This window comes from Stegodyphus dumicola, chromosome 7 (assembly GCF_044657685.1).
Source record: "Stegodyphus dumicola isolate Sdum_Otavi_A_Nest chromosome 7, ASM4465768v1".
Taxonomy (NCBI): Eukaryota; Metazoa; Arthropoda; class Arachnida; order Araneae; family Eresidae; genus Stegodyphus; species Stegodyphus dumicola.
In genome coordinates this window covers 157,143,689-157,166,716 of record NC_140774.1, presented here as the reverse complement: position 1 = coordinate 157,166,716, position 23,028 = coordinate 157,143,689, and the positions used below count along the sequence as shown (strand labels likewise).

The 23,028-nt window shown below is 32.2% G+C and overlaps 1 protein-coding gene across 1 annotated transcript in view; it reads right to left on the bottom strand.

Annotated features, from left to right (window-relative positions):
• Positions 1–23,028, bottom strand: part of LOC118198290 (uncharacterized) — a 79,044-nt gene that overhangs the window by 26,330 nt on the left and 29,686 nt on the right. Inside the window, exons 2-3 of the mRNA XM_085821443.1 lie at positions 8,873–9,006; positions 1,133–1,275 (exon numbers count right to left, since the gene is read on the bottom strand). Coding sequence (XP_085677569.1) covers positions 1,133–1,275; positions 8,873–9,006 — 277 coding nt within the window. The remainder of the gene's footprint in view (positions 1–1,132; positions 1,276–8,872; positions 9,007–23,028) is intronic.

The window sequence follows — 23,028 nt, the reverse complement described above, 5'->3', positions numbered from 1 at the left end:
GCTTCAAGTCTGCTGAATTAGCAGCCGTATTGTAAAACGCGGTGAGTTAGTTATTTGAGAGAGCCTCGTAGTTAGAATATTGTCTTTAATTTCTTTTCAGGTTTTTATTTTTATTTTGACTGCCGAGTTGGCACCGTTTGTAAGCGTCAAGAGAACGCAATTGTAAATTAGTACGTTGAATAAAAAGGGACTTAAACCCTTTATAAGACTCTGTGGTTTATACAAGCTTTCACAGTCACCTCTTGGTTGCGTGCTAGTTAGAGGCGCGCAACGTTATAAGCTTAAGGTTTTCAATGAGGTTTGTGTGAACAAAACTTGCTTGGCTACCACCATCTAAAATGAAGCGTGTTAATTTAGTAATGCCTGTGGGGCCAGTAACATACACACGAGCAGTTTGCAAATGTGTGAAAATTGTTTTAGGAAAGGTTATGTGATTTACAGCACTGTTAGTTATCCGAAGTTGATTGTTTTCAACAGGAGGACAAATAGAAACATGATGCCTTTTCTTGGATTTAGTGCACCGTGCAGTGTTTTTTCTTGGGCAGTTTGAAACTCTATGACCAAAGCAGCGATTTGAAGTTTTAAGTTTCTGAACACGAGTATCATTGTCTGTAACAGTTTCACAATATTGAGGCCAATGTCCTTTAGTATCACAAAATGAACAAAATGGTGAAATTTTCTTACGTTTGTTTACTGTTTTGGAATTGATATTAAAATTTTATACAGTGCACTTTACGGTGTGATCAGAAAAAGACGTAAATTTAACTCTTTGTGCTGCAACTAAGCCTTCCACTTCTTCTGCAAGAACTGCATCAATCTAGTAATATTACCTTCGTTTACTTTTTTACGCTTGGGCATAGATAATCCAGTGGCAACAAATATAATTGGGGAATGCACGAATAATTTTTGGCACTAGGATTCTACCGTATGCTTCAATATTTTCACCCAGAGCAGTTAAAGCGTGAATTCTTCTGTTACATTCTATGTAAAGATAATTTAGATGCGTAGGAGATGAGTCTTGAATAATATTTAAATATTCTAAGTAATCTAAGTGTGATTGGATAATTCGATCTTTATTTCCATATCTTTCCTCCAACAATTTTTTTGTTGTTTCATAGGTGTCTCCTATTACACTAATTCCATCAACAAGGCGTTTAGCTTCACCATCTAAATAACCTCTGAGGAAAACATGTTTATCAATAACAGAAAGATGTGGATTGGCATCTATAGAAGATTTAAACTGTTCCCAAAAACATTGCCACTGTTCAATTTCTCCTGTAAATGAATGTAGTTTAATTGTTGGCAATTTAACTGCATATGATTGAGTCACAGGCGCTGTAGTAGAAGGGTCGCCAAATGTCATCGCTAAATCATTGGTATCCATATTCGAAGCAGTAAAATTATTTGCAGTTGGCGATAATTTATTTTGAATAATTTTTCGTGCTTTGAAATTCGCGGATTCACCAGTATCTATGTAGTTTTCACACTGGAAAATATCACTTTTATATTCGTCGTCAGAAAGGAAGTTGTGAATTTCGTTATCTATTAGTTTCATATCATTTAAAGCAGTTGTTAAGCGATTACAAATATATTCAACTTTCTCAATTGAGAAATCATCGTTCAAAGTATCAATTTCAGTAGAAAAGCGAGAAACATTACTTCGCACGGCTTTCCGCTTTCGTTTCAGTCATTTTGTCTACAGCTTCACCGGTCGGCGCCATTGACCGAGTGCATATTTCACAAGTGCACATCAGCGTAGCTACTGAGGGAGGAGTTTCGAAAATGGACCAATGAGCTGCTATTGCTCTTGTGATGCTAAATCTTCGTGCATGTGAGCATATATTGTTTACGTTTTAATTTGCATTTGTTTCGCAGTTATAAATATATGGCGTAATAGTAGAAAATCTCGTAGTGCTTTCGTTTTCTGAGTTTGATTAATCGCGATTTTTATCACTTTCGCAATTTTTATCACGCATTAATATTTGGACTGATGTTCACTGCATATTATGTGGGTTAAGAGAATTCAAGTGTATATTTTTTAATTGAGCTGAGAATGACTGAAAGGGTTGCAATGAATTTAGTGTTTCAGTGCTTGCATTCTTTTGATTTTTAAAGTGTAAGATTCAGAATACATATAATCTGATTATATCCATTGCTAACATTAAAAATCATATGTAAATAAATTGAATATATTCGTTGTGAGTAAGATAAATTCACTCTTTGATGAGTATTATTTCTTGTGTAGACAGTACATTTAAGAGCCAGTTATTAAATGAGAAATTTAACACACTAAATGTATATGAATGCAAATGAGTAAAGTTCACTTTGAATAAAATTCTGCATTGCTTATTATTATAGAACATCTTTTTCATATAGACTGCAATAAAAAGTGCTGACTTCTATTTACATATATAACTGGTATAAGTATTTTTCTCATACGCATAGTTTTATGTAAAAGTTGCATTTGGGCTCAGATGTTTATCACATATTTCTTTCTTCATCTTATTTACCACTTAAGTAATATTTCACATCGATATTTTTTGCGAAGTATCCAACATGTGTTTGTATTTATTTCAACCATGTAGTGAAATCTTCATAATTGCCTATATTTGAACTAACTTCGCAATGAAAAGTTTCAGAAGCAATCGACGATGCTTTAATTGTTTTGTACAGAAAATTGCGCGACAGAAAATTTTCAACCATCGTGCTTAATCTTAAAGCACGCGAAAGGTCATGTGACATGACAGAAATATCACAGGATGCTCATTGGTCCATCCTAGAAGCCACTCCCTCGGTGGCTACACAGATGTGCACTTGTGAAATATGCTGCCCGAGTAGTAGAAAAGAACAAAAACAAAACTAAGTTTTAATGTCGGAAGTAAAATAATTCAGCAAGAATAATCCAACAGTAGGAAGTATATGTTCAAAGTCCTGTTCCGTAAATGGTTTTTTTCGGCACCAGATATTAGGAGATCGTATTTTATACTTATTTATTTCCTAACATAAACATGAAGTATAGAACAAGCAAAAGACATTTATGAATACAAAAACGTAAGCGATGCCATTCACAAAAAGGGTAATGTTATTTTTAATAGTTCGCTGGCCGCAACAATAGTATATATGTGAAAAGTGGGAAAACAATTGGATTCCGCGGAAATAAACGAAATATTATATGTGTACTATACAGATTTATAAAGGAAGAAAGTGCTAAATTGATACAGATCTGACTCAGGTTTTAATGGGACATAGACGTTTTCTCATGTACTTGAATATATTTGCCGTGTAGGAAAACAATCTTTGTCGGCTATGTTGAGTAAGTGGTGATAATGTTCACTTCGTTGAAACCTGTGGCTTGACTGCTAGTATTAGAGATAAAAGTAAAATAGAATTTCCAAGAGATCTTAAGGATTATAGTATAATGCTACTGTATTCCAGCGAATATTATCAAAGCATAGAGATACTTAGGCTGGAGTATACGTGAATGATGCGTATTTAATTTCTTTTCTTTATGTTTCGCTTTATTGCATGTTAAACTGTTTGTTCTTCTTTTTTCCAGTTCGTTTTTGTTTTGTCGGGCTGGCGTCTAAGAGCTTTGTCGCTGAATCATCGGCCGGGGGAAGCTGGAGGCATCTCCTTTGTAATAGCATAGTAACATAAAATATTTTTTCCTGTGTCTGATAAAGTGCCTAACCTCATATGAAGCCTGTTCACCAGACTCTCACAAAAGCATATTGCCGTTTCGAAATATATTTATTCTTATATAAATGATGCTATAACACATTCATCAATAATGTGTTTAAAATTTTCCCAAAAATTTTCAACAGACTAATAAGTCTTAATTAGCCATTATCCTTTGGATTAAAATGAGTCTATTTTCCATGGTTTCGGAAAACTAATCACAACAAGGCACTTATTATATAATATATCGTAATGAGAGACGGGTATAGTTGAAGCAATTTCTTGATAATAGCAACTGCAATTCCGTCCGGGCCGGGAGCATTTCCACTTCTCATATTGTTGATAACCATCGATATTTCCTCATAATTAAAAGTGTTTCTCATATTTTTAACCCTTTTTAAAATCAATTTGTAGTTCTGTAATATCATCCGTTCCTAAAATTTCATCAGTTACTATGTTATACTACCTATCATTGAAATATCTTCTCCCCAAATGTTTTCTCTAGAAGAAACTTTTCCTTTCTCTTATTGGTAGCCATCCGATGATTCCTGTCGTAATGCTCAACGATGCTAAAAATCTTTCTATTTGGCTTTCGTTTTTCGATCTCTTCTATTTTTCAAACAGCGAGTTCCCACTTATACCTAATCTTTCTGTTATGTCTCGTACCATCATCAGTATTTATAATTTGATAACTTTTCCAAAGCGAATAGTTAGCCGACTGGACATTAAGCCGACCATGAGTCTCGCTCTTCACAATGCTTTCAGATTTCTAATACTTTCACGCTTCATTACTACTTTGCTCAACACACCATGCTATATTCATTCTCGTATAAAGTTGTTTCGCTCCTCCCACTAATGAAATTTCCTTTCCCTGTCAGGAAGTAGAGTGATTCGCCCTACTCCTCGCCATACTGGAACTCCTTTTTTTTCTAAAACGTTAATTACACCCTGAGAATGCTATTTACACGTTAGGCATCCTAGATTTATTAATCTGGGATAGGGGTCCGCCCCAGGAATTCGTGCCGCGTGGTCTGCGACCACCTAACAGAAGTAGGTTTGGTTTCGTTTGGTTTATGTAATTACGGCAAAACCAGATGGCTAAGGGGAAGGATACCTTCGTGGAAGACGTTCTGAGGAAAACTGGCTCGTATACACGTTACACATGGGGAAAACCACAAAACCACCCATGCAGCCAGTCCGTTCGCGGGATTCGAAATTCCGATCGAACTACCAGTGCTCAGCGACTTTACCGCTCGGACTAACAGAAATAGAGTGACCGTTTTACTTAATATATAACCAGTAGCTTCCAATGAAAATTGCTTTTCCAGACTAGACCTTTAAAATGCGCTGCTAGAAGAGAATAAGAAAAATGAATGAATGAAAATAAGAAATTTGAATGCATTAGGACGAGGAAGATTGGAAAATTAATATCATTAATGATGTGAAGAAACAGTATTAATGATGTGAAAGTGTCCAAAGGAACCCAGTCGATTAAATAAAGAAGCTTTATGGACAATTTTTGCAGATTCCATATTAAAATGTAACTAAGTGACCGTCGTACTTAGCTAAAAAATTACTTTTTCCTTTCGAAGATTAATTCATATTCCTTGAGGAGAACTTTCAACACTTTTTGATAAATTACACAAGAATTAAAAGCACATATTGGGTCTTTAAGAATTGAAAAATGAATTTTACTGATAGGTGGAAAAAAGACTTAAATATAGAACTTATGGAGAAGTTCAGAAATTTTGCAATTCAAAGTAAGTTTAAATAATTATTGGGTACGTGTCCGCTAAAAGTCACTGTCGGCTTAATGTCCTGTTGACTAAATGTCTTGACAGTTAAATGTCCCATAGCTAAATGTCCTGATGGCTAACTTTCTGTGGCGGCTAAATGCCCTGTCGGCTAAGTGTCCCTGTTGGCTAAATGCCCTGTCGGCTAACTGTGTGTGTCGGCTAAATGCCATTTCGGCTAAGTGTCCTTGTCGGCTAAATGACCTGTCGGCTAAATGACCTGTCAGATAGGTATCCCCGTCGGCTAAGTGTACATGTCGGCTAAATGTCCTGTCGGCTAACTGGTGTCGGTTAAGTGGTTGTCGGCTGAGTGTAACGGATTCCCACCAATTATCTCATCTAATTTTTCACCATGATTTGTAACACTGAGTTCGTCCTTAATCTTTATGATATTCCTACGCGCTTTTATACAGAAATTTTGAATTCTGTATTTATTTTTCGCAAAAGTAATTTTATCTTACTTTACGTTCTGAACATAATCAGTGGCCATCAGGATATATTTATGATCACTGACACTCTCTTCCTTGAGTATTTACATCTTTAAATTTCCAAGATCAAGTCAGTGAGAGCCCAGCACGAGACCTGTCTAGTCCGCCCCTCCCCCCGGTGACGAGAATGTCACAAAGGAATCCTCTTCATTAACCAAAATAAAACGATTGTGTACTATAAAATCATAAGTTAATTGTCCTTTGGCATCTATGTTTCCTGCGCCCGAGTTAAAATGCCTTGAATTGAAATCTCCTAAAATATAAAAATATGTATAATTTTTAGAAACCTCTTTTAGTTCCATTCTATCCACATTCAAGTCTTCTGCCGGTAAGAAGTAGACTGAAATGACCCCCAATACTCTTTCCATTAACTTCCATCGTGATGACTACAATAGTATTTGTTACAAAGTCCACCATAAAATTCAGATTATCATTAATGATATATATCGTCGTTCTTCCCGATTCGGAATTTATCATTCTCCATTTTGTATTGACGTAGGCAACATTCTTTTGGATTATTATACGGCTCCTACACTGTTATGATGTCAATGTCACTAGCAATATTTTCAATAGCAGAGAGCCGGCATGCCTCGACCGTATAGTGATTTTTGTTAATGTATAAAATCTTCATTAAGAACGTCAAAGTTAAAATCTAAAATCCAATCTAATAAAATCTAAGTGTTAATCGTAAAGGCAATTTATAATTAAAATCCAATATAAGCAAAATCAGTTAAAGTTCCACTATAAAGCAGAGACAATAGTTCAAAGTTTAGTATATAATATCAAAGTTTATGAATTTCTAAAACCAGAAATTTACGAGAAATCAATACAAAATAAAAGTTACAGTCCCAACTATAGTGTAGATCATATAAAATATACAATTATTATATATTAAGATGCTCTCGAATAAACTGAATTTAACTATGCAAGATGGACAGTCCCGAGAAAAAGCATCATGAGATTCATCATAACCCAATTTGTATCGTTTATTTATATCAATACAATAACAACATTGAAACTTCTCACTTTTAAAATCTTTTCATTCGCGCTGGAAAGAACATTTTCCATATTTTAACTCAAACTGACGAAATTTCGAAGTGTGACCAAATTTACGACATTTGATACACCTCTTAGGTGTCAAATACAATTTGTCTGGATAAAGATTTCCTCGCTATTGCCAGTCTTTCTTCTTCCAAAATAATACTTAGACACCCAGATGAATTTGAGAAAATACGATAGACGACCTCACGCTCACTAGCTATCATACGGAAAAGTGGGTTCACACAGTCTTCATTACACGCACAATCTTCTTTTAGCTTTTCAATAATTTCTGAGTCTGGGATAACATTTACAACATTATATATAATAGTTTTCGGTATGATAAATGTGCGTTTCTTGGTTTTAGTACTAGTTTTTAACTTTTCTTCCTACAAAACTGCTCGTTTCAAAATTCATGCTTCATTTTTAACCTTTAATCTGTCAATTATATACCGTATTTCTTGGAGAACGGGGTACCACCTAAACACCCAGATTGCCAGAATTAAGATTATTCTTAATTTGATCATAATCATCTACACCTGGAAACTCCGGTTTCAGAATAATTTCACTGCTTTATACTACTCTTATTCAGATTTTCACTAACTTTTAATCCAATATTCTGTTTATCAAGATGTTACACTTCCTCCTTGAGATCATCGATATCTTTACGCAATTATATTCTTAATTCTCCGAATTTCTTTCATAATCATTTTAAAACCATCTTCTACCTATTGCTAGAACATACAACAATAGCTATACTTTATACTGCAGCGCCAATCAGAAACACAACTACATTTCACATGTGATTATTTTTTTACTAGTAGCTATTTAAAACTGATCAATTATATTATTAATCAATTATTAATATGGCCATGCAGAAATTCCTAAAGGGAAAATACAAACATCATCACCCTTTTAACAGTCCTTGTAAGTTTGAGCACAAAGAAGTTCTGGATATGATTCTAAGATATTAAAAATTCTAAAATGTACTCTACGGTTAGCAACGCATGCTTTAAAGTTATTTCCCTTCAGAAAACGTTTAATGAAAGTTTTAGGCAGATAGCTAATATACGTTCTGTTATAGCTGAGTAACCTTTTCCCGTGGACTATAGGGTCCAATTTCGAATCTATTTTGGCCATTTAGTCACTATTTTAACTGAAAGGAACAGAAACCTATTTTGGCCATTTAATCACTATTTTAACTGAAAGGAACAGAAAAACAAATCGACAGAGTATTGCACTTTCTAATCCATATTAAGGAGTAAATTTTAAATCTCCATAGTTTACTGAAATTTCTTGAGACACATTTAAAGTAGTCAACGTGCGGGACATATATGTCCCAACCCCCGGGAAAAAGTTAAATGGCGAATTTTCTATTCTATGTTCGCTCACCAGTGGCCAAGCGCGACAAGATTTCGATTCCAGGCAAACGAGCTGGCTGCATGAACGTTTTTGCGATTTTACCCATGTGTAACGTGGATATGAGTCAGTTTCCTTTAAAATTTTATCCATGAAGCCATCTCTTTTCTTAAGCAGATAGCACTCATGTGCTTTATCATACCCAAAAAATCAAAATCTGGGACCAACATCAAAAAGGCCTTTATTATTGAAATGATCTTCTCTTTGCTGCATCCCGTGGCAAATGAACTTACTTTTAAGTATAATTTTTAATAAAATTTCAACTTAAAGGACATGGTAACTTATCTGTGATAACTTGGCATTAATATTTGGCGCAAAACGCAATCGCTCAGTATTTTGAATAAATTAGGATTTAGTAGGATTACCAGAATTTTCTTTCGTACTTTTTTGACTTTGGATGTTTATTTCTCTGCTCCTGTGTTTGGTGACGAAACCTGTCTTATTTTCGTCAAATACCCGTGGATGCGACTTTCATTTGAATAGCTGGACGTGGACACATTTGAGGCGCGAATGGAATGCAAATGTGCCACAGGTTCGTGGTCACAAATGATTCACCTGCATCGATAGTCATCGAACTTTCATTTGGATAGCTGGACAAGAAACATGCGAGATCTCAATAAAATGCAAATGCAAATGCACCAAAAATTCGTGTAAAGAAGTGGGATTCAGCTGCTTCAGTAAAATCAGTTTTTGAATATGTAATAAGATCACGCCACTTGCTGAATCATGCCCCCAATACTTGGGCGTGTGCAGCACGTGGAATTTGTTTTTCAGGTTTCTTGAAGAGAAGCTAACAAAGAGTAAGAATTCATTTTTTTTTAATAGTTAGTTCAGGTGCTGGCGATATAACGATTGCAAATGCTTTGCTTAATGCTTAATTCATAGAAATGTACTGATCTATGACTTCATTTTCTACTTAGCAAACTGCTGTAGTAATATTTAAACGTGAATTAAAGTAAAACGCATATTACCACGAAAGTTCTTTAACAAATAAAACAAATGTCACTTACCACTTCTAATTTGCATTTACCTAGCAGTATTTTTTATATTATGCTTTTCCAAAAATAAAATATTGATCAAGCAAACATTAAAATTAACATCTGTTCTTTAGAACAAGAGAGCCATATCGCAAAAATTCCCGGACACTGCTAAATTTTTCTCAGAATTTTGCATTGTTTCACATTTTTCTTATGATGGCTTATTCAAAAAAGTATAAGGGACTCGTAAATTTATTCTTAATCTGCTGTAGAGTCATTAGGTTACTTTTGAAACAGCAAGAAGTGAAAAACGAGCAACGCCCTCGCTGGGTATCGAGCCACGGATCTCTGGAATACGCGCCCAGCTTGCTGACCACTACACTACGAAGGCATGTTAAGAAGGCGATAGAAATACCTTATACTGCAACCAAAAAAGCGAAATGTATTGGAAAGGTGCAAGAAACTCTTAACTTAAAGTATTTTGGTTATAGCAAAATGAAAACATGGAAGATAAGAAAAAGATCTCTGTAAAACATAACCAAAAACTGTAAAAGCAATTAAAATAATCGATATTTCGAGATTTCCGAACTTGAAGAATAGCGTCATTAATCTTGCAGAGCTTTTGTGGGAGTATTATGCAGAGTATTATTCAGTTTTTTTTTATTTGTATAATTATTTTGAGGAAATGAATTGTTGTTGTTACTAATGCTCACTTGTCTGACCCGAGCCCACGAAATTCCTCGTAGCAAACGAGCAACTTCTTTCGAATGGCGTTTCTCAAAATGTTTCTTATGTTCTTTTATTTCTTACGTGATTTTCTGATGTCTTTTCTGATTTTCGGATCAATTTTGCTTATAATCATTAATTAATTGATTAAAATTCATTATTTTGCTAAATTTATGCAAAAACTGAAAATTTTAGGTCGAAATTAACAAAAGCATCAACCATCCCTGACAAGAAAATATTGATGATAAAAAAAGCCTTTTTTTCATATTATGCATGAAGTTCATGCTGTACATAATATAACCACAGACATAATGTGGAATTGAATATTTGGAAAATATTAATTCACTAATAAAATATTAGTCATGAAAAACTATGAGAGTGTAATATTATATGTTAGTAAATATGTAATTATTACTTCCTTTTATGATTTCATTTATTATTCTAATATGTCAGTTATTATCAAACGTATTAGAGAAAAAATTAAAACACTTTGTAGTTGATTTTTTTCCATCACTTTGAGTGATACGAGAAAGATTTCATAAAAGCCTTATAATCCTTAGAGTAGTAGCAATGTGTCGTACTGTGTACCAAAACTTAAAGTATCTTAATCAATTTAAAACAAAAATCCAAATTCAAAAATTCCTTTACTCATTTTAACATTTCCTCACATTATTAATTTAGTGTAATTCTGATATTGACTTTTTCTGCTTCTTAAATTCATTTGCAGACTGAGTAACCTTTGATAGGAATCTAGGAAGATTGTGTGTAAGTGACACATCCATATTTCAGGAACTATTTCACTCTTTACTTAACATAGACAACAGCTTATTGTATTATTTATTAATGAAATACTTGAAGCATGTACACACTTTTTATTCCAAAGGGGCTTTGTCCCTGAAGGACTATTGTTTTCGTTTTGCGATTTTGCGTTGAATCCATATAAATGTCCGTTTCACTTTTCAAACTGTTGCCACTAAATGTTAAGAGTCCTGGATTATATTTGAAGAAATTAAATAATGAAAATCCTGCATAAATGTATGTCTATTTCTCGCAGTGTGATAAAACAACGGTACATAGAGCCATCGAATTTTGAATGACGTAATCCTCCTACGAATATGGGCATGTGGAAGACCAAATTTGAAATTCGGAATTTGTTTTGTGATCAATTTCATATTTTGTAAAACTTTAATGAATTTTTGAGTAACAAACTCAACGATTTAAAAGCGAGCAATGGCAACATTTTACGGAGATGGGGACTTTTTTATCTCCAGCGCGCGGAACTGTATATCGGAAATTCTAAAAATATGCTCATTTTAAAATTATTTTGTGACATTGCTATTGAACTGAATTTTATGGTTTAAGTGCAAGCATGGTATTTAATAAAAGATAACACACAAAACGTTAAAAAAACGCCCCTTTGGACTTCATTTAAAATCTGAAACTTTTTTTTTTTTAGTTAAAAAAACAATAAGAAACACAGATCATTTTACGATATTATTTTGTTCAAAACCTTATTCAGATATTGAGACACTATAAGTAGTCTGAGAACTTTCTCTCTGGAACTCCTAATGCTCACACGTTTTTGGTAGTTTTTATTTTAGAAATCTGAGTTATCAGGAGACACGAGACGATTTAGGCGGCCCTTAAAAGATGGATTCTAAGCCCTGGACCTAATGCCTAGTAGACATCTGGCTAGGCTGTAATCAGGCCCTGATTGTTGAACAAATTAACATATGTCTTATGAATATGAAAAGGAAAAGGAAACAAAGTCAAAATTCATCTCCTAGTAGCCATCTTCAAAACTTACATATTTATTTATTGAATGCTCCTTTTTACATATAGATATTTTAGTTATTTAACGTATTAAATGTATATACCAGTTCAAGAAAACCACTGGAAATATTTAGTCATCAAATCTTAGCAGAGTTTGCTAAAATTAGCTTTTAATAAAATATTAAAATTGCCGCTGATGAATGTTTGAATTTTTCCTCTGTCAACAGTATTCATTCTTCAAGGGAATTTGTAAAGAACTTCTTATTTTATTCTTATTCATGGTCATTGCGAGAAATATTTTCTCAGTTCCTGCTATCGTATGAAGGAAGCAAAATTTTGCTTTACAAATATTTCACTTTATTATGCTTCACTAATGCACTTTACATACATGCTTTATGAATATTTTATCTTCAGCTGCAGAAGTGAAAATGACGAAGGAGAGGCAAGGGCTCACGGGATGGCAATAGAACATTCGATAAAGTTCGAGCTAGGGAAAGGAAAAGTAGCATAAGTAGCTTCGTTCCTTTCCTTAGCTGCAACTTTCTCGAATTTTATTGTTATCCTTAAGTATATGCTTCTCCTCCATATTATTATTATTGCAATTACTCGAAAGGAAGAAACACTAGATCTCACTTTATTAGAATATTAAAGATTTATAAAAATTACCCAGTCTTCATAAGAAAGTGCTATTGTCTGTAACCTATATTTTGTAGGTTGTACGTCCCTTTGTCACTTACACACTCAGAAAAACAAAAAATCTGATGCGGACACCACGTGACTTTCTCGTATGGCCTATTAAATTATACACATTTTTTGCTGCATTTCATTTCAGCGTATTTCCTGGAATTTCATTAGAAATATGTTTCTCCTTTAATTAATTTAGTTCTCACTTCATGGCAAAGCAAAAATACATAACATTTTCATTAAAAATTGTAAAATACAGAAAAATATAAAATACCAAATACAGTTAAAATAATTAAAAAAACAATTTTTATAATTAAAATTAGAGTTTTCACGAAAAAGGAAGCAATTCGACCAGCAGGCAAGAAGGCAGATTTCTCAGTGCACTAAATTGAACGTTTACTTTTCGCCACACTCGGCAAAAAGATATTCAAGGTGCAGAAACTTGCTTAATTCACTATTCTACTGAGTTTCAAATGTAAACAAATGGCGGTTCGTTAGGCTGAACTCGCCATTTTAAATTGTTGATAATCCTACAACTATTGTATACAGATTACATAAGGGCATAAAAACCTTAATCGGAACATAGGAACCACATAATTCAGTTTTTTTAAAACAAAAAATGCACAATTAGCAGCATATAAGAGCAAAAATGCAAGCGAGATAGATAACAGAGTGGGAATATATACGATTTGGTGCAGTCGATATCAACAAAAAAGGGAAATGCATAACTACATGCTACAGCAGTCCCATAAACAAAATTTCAACGTTCTACGGCTACTCGCTCTTGAGTTATGCGATATATATAGGTACGTAAGTACAGATGTCAAGAAAAATCTCTTCTGAATCAATTTTAAATCCATTTTGGCAAAAACAGACCTTTATTCTGTCCGTATGAACACATGTCACACAAAACTACCGTTCAAATGGTTTCGTGGGTGGTTGAAATGGATATCTTCGTTGAAATATGACACCTGAAATGTTTCGGAATTACAATACTTCATTTACTTCGTACAAGGGAGTAAAAGGTTTAAAATCTCTTTTTTGATTCTAGAATGGCCAGTTAATTAAAACACTCTGTTACCAAGCTCATTTTGGCATCAAATTCATTTAAAAGTATATATGCTTTTTTCTCACGGCAGTTTTGGGAAATTTGTGCTTTCTTGGCACAGTTCCATGTCAGAGATTTTTAAAACACACGATTAGCAAATACTATATAATGGATAACCTCTCAATTCAAAATTATGTAATTTGCGTGCTATACATTTTTACGTTGCATAGGCGAACTGTATTTCTGAGTACATAAATAAATGTATAATATCGTTTGGCTTTAATGCTTCGAATACTTTGTATAATTTATTGTACCTTAAAAGTAATCACAATTTTGTACTTCTGCTTTCAGACTACCTTTTATAATTCTTATCTTCGAATTTTATTTCTTTCATGATTTACTTGAAATTTATCGTCTTTGAGAATTTAATTCTACAATATTTTGAAATGAATATAACAGAATTTAATTCTATGGTATTTTGAATTGAATATTACAGAATTTAATTCTACAATATTTGCAAATATTTTTACTGACATTTTGCGTATATTGAAGTTTTGTTTTAGGTATTACATTGACATTAACACATTTGAATAAATAATAAAACGAGAAATCAACAGAACTGAATATAGTGTTAAACTTAAACAATAAATTTTTAACTATACAAAATAAAAAGTCTGATTCATTTATAAAATGTAATTTATTCTAAAGTCTTTTATAAGATCTGCCACAAATGTCCAACTGATGGTTCTTCTTGAATTTTTGTTTCTTGCTTTTCGAGAATTATATTTTTCCCTATTTCCTTTTTTTCATGAACATTAAGAAATTTAACTTCTTAGTTCTATGATATTTTGTTCTAAGTTAAAAAAAAAAAAAAAAAAAAAAAAAAAAAAAAAAAAAAGTGTCAGTGATGAAATTATTTGAGCACTGGTAGATAATTAATTTCTTTTATTATTTTCTGCTTATGAATGGAAAGTTCATCGTGTTCTTTGAAATTTCTTCTGATTAGGAAGGCGTACAAAATGGTTATAATTTAAGCAGAAATACTAGTTTTTAAATACGATTTTATAATGCACATATCAATAACCCATCCCAATAAATAATCATTCTAAAATATATATAACTATGGTTTTCCCTATATGTTTTTCAAACAAAGCAATAAACTGTGATTTTCTATTTTATAGTCGATCGTTAAATTATACTCAGCAAATTAAATAACTTTTATTTCTGATAATGTTGTTGAATAATCTGGTATTTATTTCTTTCGTAACCAGTCTTAGATTTAAACAAAATCAAAAACTTAGATTAGCTGTCTCCAATCTACGACCCGCGTACGGAATCTGGCCCTCAAGCCGCAACAATCCGGCCCGCCAAAGGTTTTTAAATAATTTTATAAAATTTAAAATGAGCAAGGTAACATATATATTAACTATATTATGTAACAGGCAATCTATAGATACATTGCCTGTCATGCACATTCTTAATAAAGCATATTATAAACCATAATATATAAGCATATTAAAAATTATACAACCGTTTCTAAATTAACAAGGAGTGAAATTCAGTAACACTCTATTAATAATTTAGAATAAAGGTTTATTTTATAGGAAGAAACCTTATTCTTGTTATAGGAATTAACAACAAGAATAAAGCTTTCGTGTGTTATCTTTACCTATTAGAGATTAAGTAAGTAATAGTAAGATTACAGGTTGTTTATAGAAATTTTCGACAGTGATTTTGTTCTGTATATGTCCTAATTACTCTTAATTAAGATTCCTGCCTCCCCAACACAAAATACTTTCCCAGAATATAAAATACCTATGAATGAAAATTTGGCCCTAATCAAAATGTAAACAAAATGCACTGATAAATTATTACAAAAGGGAGGTAAATCCAGTTAAAAATAAAGCTACATTGCAAATCGAAGAAATCTCTGATATACTTGGACAATATTTTTTGCAAATATTTAAACATTTTTTTAAGAAATTTATGTTAAGCGAAAGTGCGTGAAGGTCTAAGAAAAGTCTTTTCGAGTTATCATAGCCAGTATGGATCTAATTACAAAAGTCTTTCTGCCTTGTTTATAAACATGTACATTCTATTCATCATAATTATATCACTATAGTATGATGAACTAAATAGTTCTTGGCTCTCGAAGCTTCGACAAAAAGGCAATATGGCCACGGGCTAAAACGTTTGGAGACCCCTGACTTCGATGATTCCATTACTTAAGAAAAAGAATGTAACTTACTCAAAAATCTTTTAAAATATGTACTGCTCCTTCTTTCTTTTTAGTCCAATGTCCCTGAAGGACTATTATTTTTGTTTTGCGATCTTGCGTCGAATCACTATAGACGGCGTATCACTTTTCAAATTGTTGCACCAAATTAAGAGTCCTGCATTATATTTGAAGAAATTAATTAATGAAGAATCTGCATAAAAGTACGTATGTTCCTCGCATTGTGATAAAACAACGGTACCTAGAGCCATCCAATTTTTAATGACGTAATCCTACTGCGAATATGAGCGTCTGGAAGCCCAAATTTGAAATTTGGAATATGTTTTCTTATCAATTTCATATTTTGTAAAACGAATTTTTGATTAACAAGCTCAAGGATTTCAAAGCTAGCAATGGCAACGTTGTACAGAAAAAACATTTTTATCTCTAGCGCGAGAGACTGTGTATCGGAAATTCTAAAGATATGCTCGTTTTAAAACTATTTTGCGACATTGCTGTTGAACTGAATTTTATGATTTAAGTTCAAAGAACATGATATTTAATAAATAAAAGTAACAGACAAAACGTTAAAAAAACGCTTCTTCGGGCGTAATTTAAAATCAGATTTTTTTTAATCTAATCGTATCATTTCCAATAACATGAATCGTAATTCATTTTCATTTTGGAAATGCAAAGATACAATTTTCGTTTATTTCCTTCAAAAATACAAGCTACAATTTTCATTTACGTTTTCTTCACAAGTACGAATTTTGTAGAATATCTCAATAAAGAAGATGGAATTTTTTGTAAATCTGAGTTTAGATCTTAGTCGAAAATCATATTTTGATATTTCCTTCGTTTAAAGTAGCAAAACTGTTAAATTTTATGAAGCTTTTGGAAACATTTACATGTGACACTTCAAAACGTTATATGATTTAGAATTTTTACCTCTAAGCAATAGAATTTTCTCATTGATACTAGCATTACATACTTAACTTTGCTCTGTATAATCAGAGGTATAAATTCTAAATATATGTGCTATTACATATTTCATACGCCTTTTTTAACAGCTTTTAAAAAAGCATTGTTTTTTTGAGTTGCACATAAAATGATTAATTCTTTGACGAAATATTAGTTAAGATTTCACTTAAGGAAACATAATATTATGCACAAATAAATATAAATATAAAAAATCTGATGTGTACACCACATGACTTCCTTGTACGGAATATTAAATTATACGCATTTTTTCTTGCATTTCATTTAAACTTATTGGATTGAATTAAAACTACTTCGCCGACAGCGCATAAATCACAATAGAATAAATGCATTCTTTAAAATTCACTCCAGTATTTGTTTACCATAGCGACACTCTGGCGCTAGATTCACTTAACAGTATTATATTTCGTTCATATTGTAACTCAGAATGCACAACATTTATATCATTTAAAGAATAGAATTATCTTATCGTTGCCACATGTTCTATTCAAATACTGTAATAAAGCTAGAATGACGTATAAAAGAAATTAAGCAAACAAAACAAAAAAGAAACAGTTTTTCACAGACGATTGAGTATTTCTCATTCAATTAATTCAGTTCTCACTTCGCGAGAAGGCAAAAATACATAAAAACTCAAAATATCTATATTAAAAATTGCGAAGTAAAAATTAAACACTTATTTCCTCGAAAAAATTCCAGAAAGGATTAAGCATGATTTAATATTCAATAATAAATGAAGGCGTTATCTTTGTTGTTGCGAAGCGAAGTTTCTCTAGATTGGCAACAAATCCACTAGTCTGCTGTTTACGATGTAAACAATCAATGGCCGCTATCAAAAAAAAAAAAAAAAAAAAAAGGCTTAGCGGCATTTAAACAACTTTAAAATTGTTGATAATTCTAAAAATATTGCATACAGATTTACTAAAGCCATAAAAACCTTAACCGGAAGAAAAGAACAACATAATTCAATCATTTTTAAAGCAAAAAATACACAATTTACAAACATATAAGAGTAAAGAAACTGAGATCGCTGAGCCGGGTAACAGACTGGATATATATATAAATATATTTATATACGTTTGTTGCGGCCGATTGCAATCAAAATACAAGGTGCACATTTACATGTTATAGCAGTCCTACATATAAAATTTCAACGTTCTGAGGCTACTCGTTTTTGAGTTATGCGAGATACGCACGTACATATATTAGACGCCACGAAAAATTTTCTTCAGAATTCATTTTAAAGCAGTTTTATAATTTTCAGTCCAAAGGGACTTGAGTCCGGAAGGACTATTACTTTCGTTTTGGCATTTTGCGTCGGACGGATAAATGTCGGTTCACTTTTCATACTGTTGCCATAAAATGTTAGAGTCCTGCATTATATTTGAAGAAATTAAATAATGAAAATCTGCGTAAATGTATGTATATTTCTCACATTGTCATAAAAATAACGGTACATAGAGTCATCGAATTTTGAATAACGTAATCCTCCAACGAATATGAGCATGTGGAAGACCAAATTTGAAATTTGAAATTTGTTTTATGATCGATTTCCTATTTTTTAAAACTTTGACGAATTTTTGATTAACAAACTCAAGGATTTCAAAGCGAGCAATGGCAACGTTGTGCAGAAAAAACATTTTTATCTCCAGCGCGTGAGTCTCTGTATCGGAAATTCTAAAGATATGCTCGTTTTAAAACTATTTTGCGATATTGCTGTTGCACTGGATCTTATGGTTTAAGTGCGAGGAACATGATATTTAATAAAGAAAGGTAACACATAAACGCCCCTTTGGACGTAATTTAAAATCTGAAACATTTCAGTTTTTTTTTTTTTTTTTTTTTTTTTTTTTTTTAGGAAAAGAGTCTTTTATTCTGTCGTTACGTACAGATATCACGCAAAAACATCGTTAAATTGCAATCGATAGCGGTCAAAATGAATATTTTCGTTGAAATATGCTGCCTGAAACTTTTCGCGATTACAATACTTCCTTTTTCCTTCATACAAGGAAGTAATAAAAAGACAAATGCAGTAACTTTTATATGAATAGAATATTTTTAAAATTTTTTTAATATTAATTAACCAAATTTTATGAATTGGATATTTACTATAACTTCTCGTTTCAATAATCCCTCACCAGGATGCATATAGGTTAAAGAATTGTAAGGGTTTACTATATTTTTCTAATAGTTATTTTTATTTTAAGACAGCCTTTCCTATACGTTCTTATTTTCCTACAGAGGAGAGCTTTTTAGTTTCAAGCTAAAAATTCTCCTCTTACTATTTAAGGTGAAGTATGAGGTACTTCAGTAAGAGGGAAAGACAGAAAGCGAGTTCTGCCTTTCAGCCACGTTGTTGCTACGAAGTAAAATTTGCTAGTTTACGGCGAGGCTTATTACGTGCCTGTTAGTCTACGCCGGTGAGATTTAGATAAGAGCCAACTAACGCAGTCACAATTCTGTGCAGCTTAGGCTGTTTAGTCTACTCAACTTTAGTTTAATTTTGCATTTTATAATTTAAGCCAAAAGTGTTGGCTTCTTGTAAGCCAAAGAGAATCCACCTGAGTTCAAATAAAATACTTCTTGTTGCGTAAGTAACAACTTCTTCGGAGTTGTTACTTACGCAACAAAAACTTGACAAATAGTCGCTGCTCAGTACTACTAAGTCCTGGCAATTAAAGAAATTTATTACAGCTAGAACATTATAGAGTATTTAAGGAAAGGGTTTTCAGTGTTTTAGATATGCAACTTTTGTCCGCAACTTACTTACTATCGCCAAGCTCTGCCAGTTAATCTTCCGGCATTGGTCATTGACCAGACGACTTTAAATCATTCCATTAAAGGTGAGCCAGCTTAGTAGCTTAGTTAAGTCAAATTTGTGTAGTCTCCGGTCACGATACTTTTCAAGTTTTAAATTCAACTTTATGTTATTTTATTAACCGCAATCAGCGAAGCTTTGTTTATACGCACGAGTGATATTTTCAGTTGAAATTCAAATTTAATAAAAAGGTTTATTTAAAGCATTCAAAGAACTTTATCGTATTTACATTAGATTGAGCGTTAACTAGGTTGTTAATCGAATTGGGTCTGAAGAACATTTTAGTTATTATTACACAATTAAGATCCTTACTTAATTTTGAACTCGATCCTTACTTAATTTTGAACTTGATCCTTACTTAAATTTGAAATAGAAATTTTGTACTCAGTTTTTCATTTATTTGTCAGTAGAACACAGTTGAGTTTTGTTTAGATTAATATCGCCAAATTTTGAGAACTTTACCAAATCTAATTTGTTTTATGTTTAATCCCTTGTTGTTTTATGTTATTTCCTAATCTTAAAATTATTTTATGAAGAATAATGAGAGTTTTCAGCAGATACTTTAAGCTTCGTCATAAATAAATAAGCTATTTAAGTCTAAATTACTTTAATGTAAGCAAAGATGATGCGTAAAAGACAAAATATTTTGACAAAAGTAAGTAACTAATTGTATTCGTACCAGTAGGAAACCCAAAATTCAGTAGTTATTAATAAATAACTATTGCTTCAAACTGTGAGCTGGCTGAGACGTAATTTATGGAAGTAAAATTAATTTTAAATTGTTATGTATTAAATACTTCAATTTGCTTAGTTACAAACTCTAAAGAGTTTTCAATTTTTTATTAATTCAATATCTCTCACTTTAATATGTACAAAAGTTTTAGCATTCTATTGAAATTTTTTATTTTTCGGTTAAAAGTTAAAAAATAAAATAAATATTGGTGGTTTAAGCAATTACATATTACAAATGAAAGCTTAAATTAACGCTACGCGTTGGGTAGTATTCTATAATAAAACAAATCTATAAAATACATGTTTCAGTATTCTTTATACACATCTTCCACTGAAATGTTTAAGTTTATTCTACAATAGATTACACCAAGAATATGCAAACAAAGTCTGTTTGGTTAGAGATATAACTTACTTATCAGCAAATCCTGTTTGCAGAGAGAATTAAGTTTATCACTGTAGAAGACTAAAAGGTGAAGAAAGGATTTCAAAGTAAGAAGAATTTCATCAGATGATATTTTTAATATATGTGCTTTGCTTTTTCGTGTACATCACATTAGAAATGGAGTTATTATATTACGATTCTTTTGGTGAGATTTAAGCTCAATTCCAGATAATAAATTAATATGTCTATGAATTGTTCATGTATAAAGTACTTTTTTCGCTTTCCTAGCGTGTCTTCGTGGTGTAGTGGTTTTGTAAGCTGGGCCGGTATTCCAGAGGTCCGTGGTGCGATTCCCGGTGAAGGCGTTATCTCACTTTTCCTCTTGCCTGCTTCTTTGCAAATCAATGCATGTACGTTCCTTGCATTGGGGGAAAATGACGGAACCTAGGGCCAACACATTTTGAATACATATAGCTAAACAAATGTACCTCGAAACCCGATTTTAGATTTCAGATATGTTTTTTACTAGCCCAAAGGTCGTTAGTCCAGAAGGGCTATTAATTTCGTTGTGGCATTTTGCGTCGATTCACTTTCTTTTGACTTTTCACTTTCTTTCTTTTGACTTTTCAAACTGTTGCCACTAACTATTAAAGCCCTGTATTATATTCAAAGAAATTAAATAACGAAGAATCTACATAAATGCATGCATGTTTCTCCCATTGTGATAAAACAACGGTACATAGAGCTATCAAATTTTGAGTAACGTAATCCTCCAGCGAATATGGGTATCTGGAAGCCCTAATTTGGAATATGTTATTAGCTATTTATTAGCTATTTCAGACATTGTCAGACATTAGAGTTTTTTTATTAAGAAATTCAGCGATTTCAAAACGAGGATGGCAATACTGGTACGGAAAATAAAAAATTTTTATTTTCGGCGCCCAAGACTGTGTATCGGAAATTCTAAAGATATGCTCATTTTAAAACCATTTTGTGATATTGCCGTTGAACTGAATTTTACGATTTAAGTGCGAAGAACGTGATATTTAATAAATAAAGGTAACACACAAAACGTTAAAAAAAACGCTCCTTTGGGAGTAATGTAAAATTTAAAAGCTTTCGGATTTTTTTTTTCTTTTTCTTTCTTTCTTTCTTCCCCTCCCCCCTTTTTTTTTTTAGTCCAAAGGGATTTGAATCCCGAAGGACTATTAGTTTCGTTTTGGCATTTTGCGTCGGACTCATAAATGTCGGTTCACTTTTCAAACTGTTGCCACAAAATGTTAGAGTCCTGCATTATATTTGAAGAAATTAAATAATGAAAAATCTGCATAAATGTATGTATATTTCTCGTATTGTGATAAAACAACGGTACATAGAGTCATCGAATTTTGAATAACGTAATCCTCCAACGAATATGAGCATGTGGAAGACCAAATTTGAAATTTGAAATTTGTTTTATGATCGATTTCCTATTTTTTAAAACTTTGACGAATTTTTGATTAACAAACTCAAGGATTTCAAAGCGAGCAATGGCAACGTTGTGCAGAAAAAACATTTTTATCTCCAGCGCGTGAGTCTCTGTATCGGAAATTCTAAAGATATGCTCGTTTAAAAACTATTTTGCGATATTGCTGTTGCACTGGATCTTATGGTTTAAGTGCGAGGAACATGATATTTAATAAAGAAAGGTAACACACAAAATGTTAAAAAACGCCCCTTTGGACGTAATTTAAAATCTGAAACATTTCAGATTTTTTTTTAATTTCATATTTTGAATAAATTTTACATGAATTTTTTATTAACAAACTCGGCGATTTAAATGCGTGGCAACATCGTTCAAAATAAAAAGATTTCATCTTCAACTCGTACGAATATTGGCATTCGGCAGAATGTAAGACATTTATTCTACGGATTTAATCAACAAACTCATCTATTTAAAGGTAATGCATTGCCACTACCTGAGATAAAATACTTTTTATATTACACAAGCTACCAGTTGCCATTCATTGAAGCATCAGATATTTAGCTTTCAAATTTAATTTACCTGCTACTGAGCAACAAACTAAGCAATTTAAAAGCAGAAAATGCAGTAAATAATACTTTTCCTACTTTTTTATTTGATTGACTAAAATACATTTAAATCCTGAGATGGCTAATTAGAAATATTAAATATTTTTAAATTACATTAACTGGCCTTATTAAAATCATAACTTATTTTCCCTCTTTCATGATGACTAGTATTTTTAGCGGCTAATGTA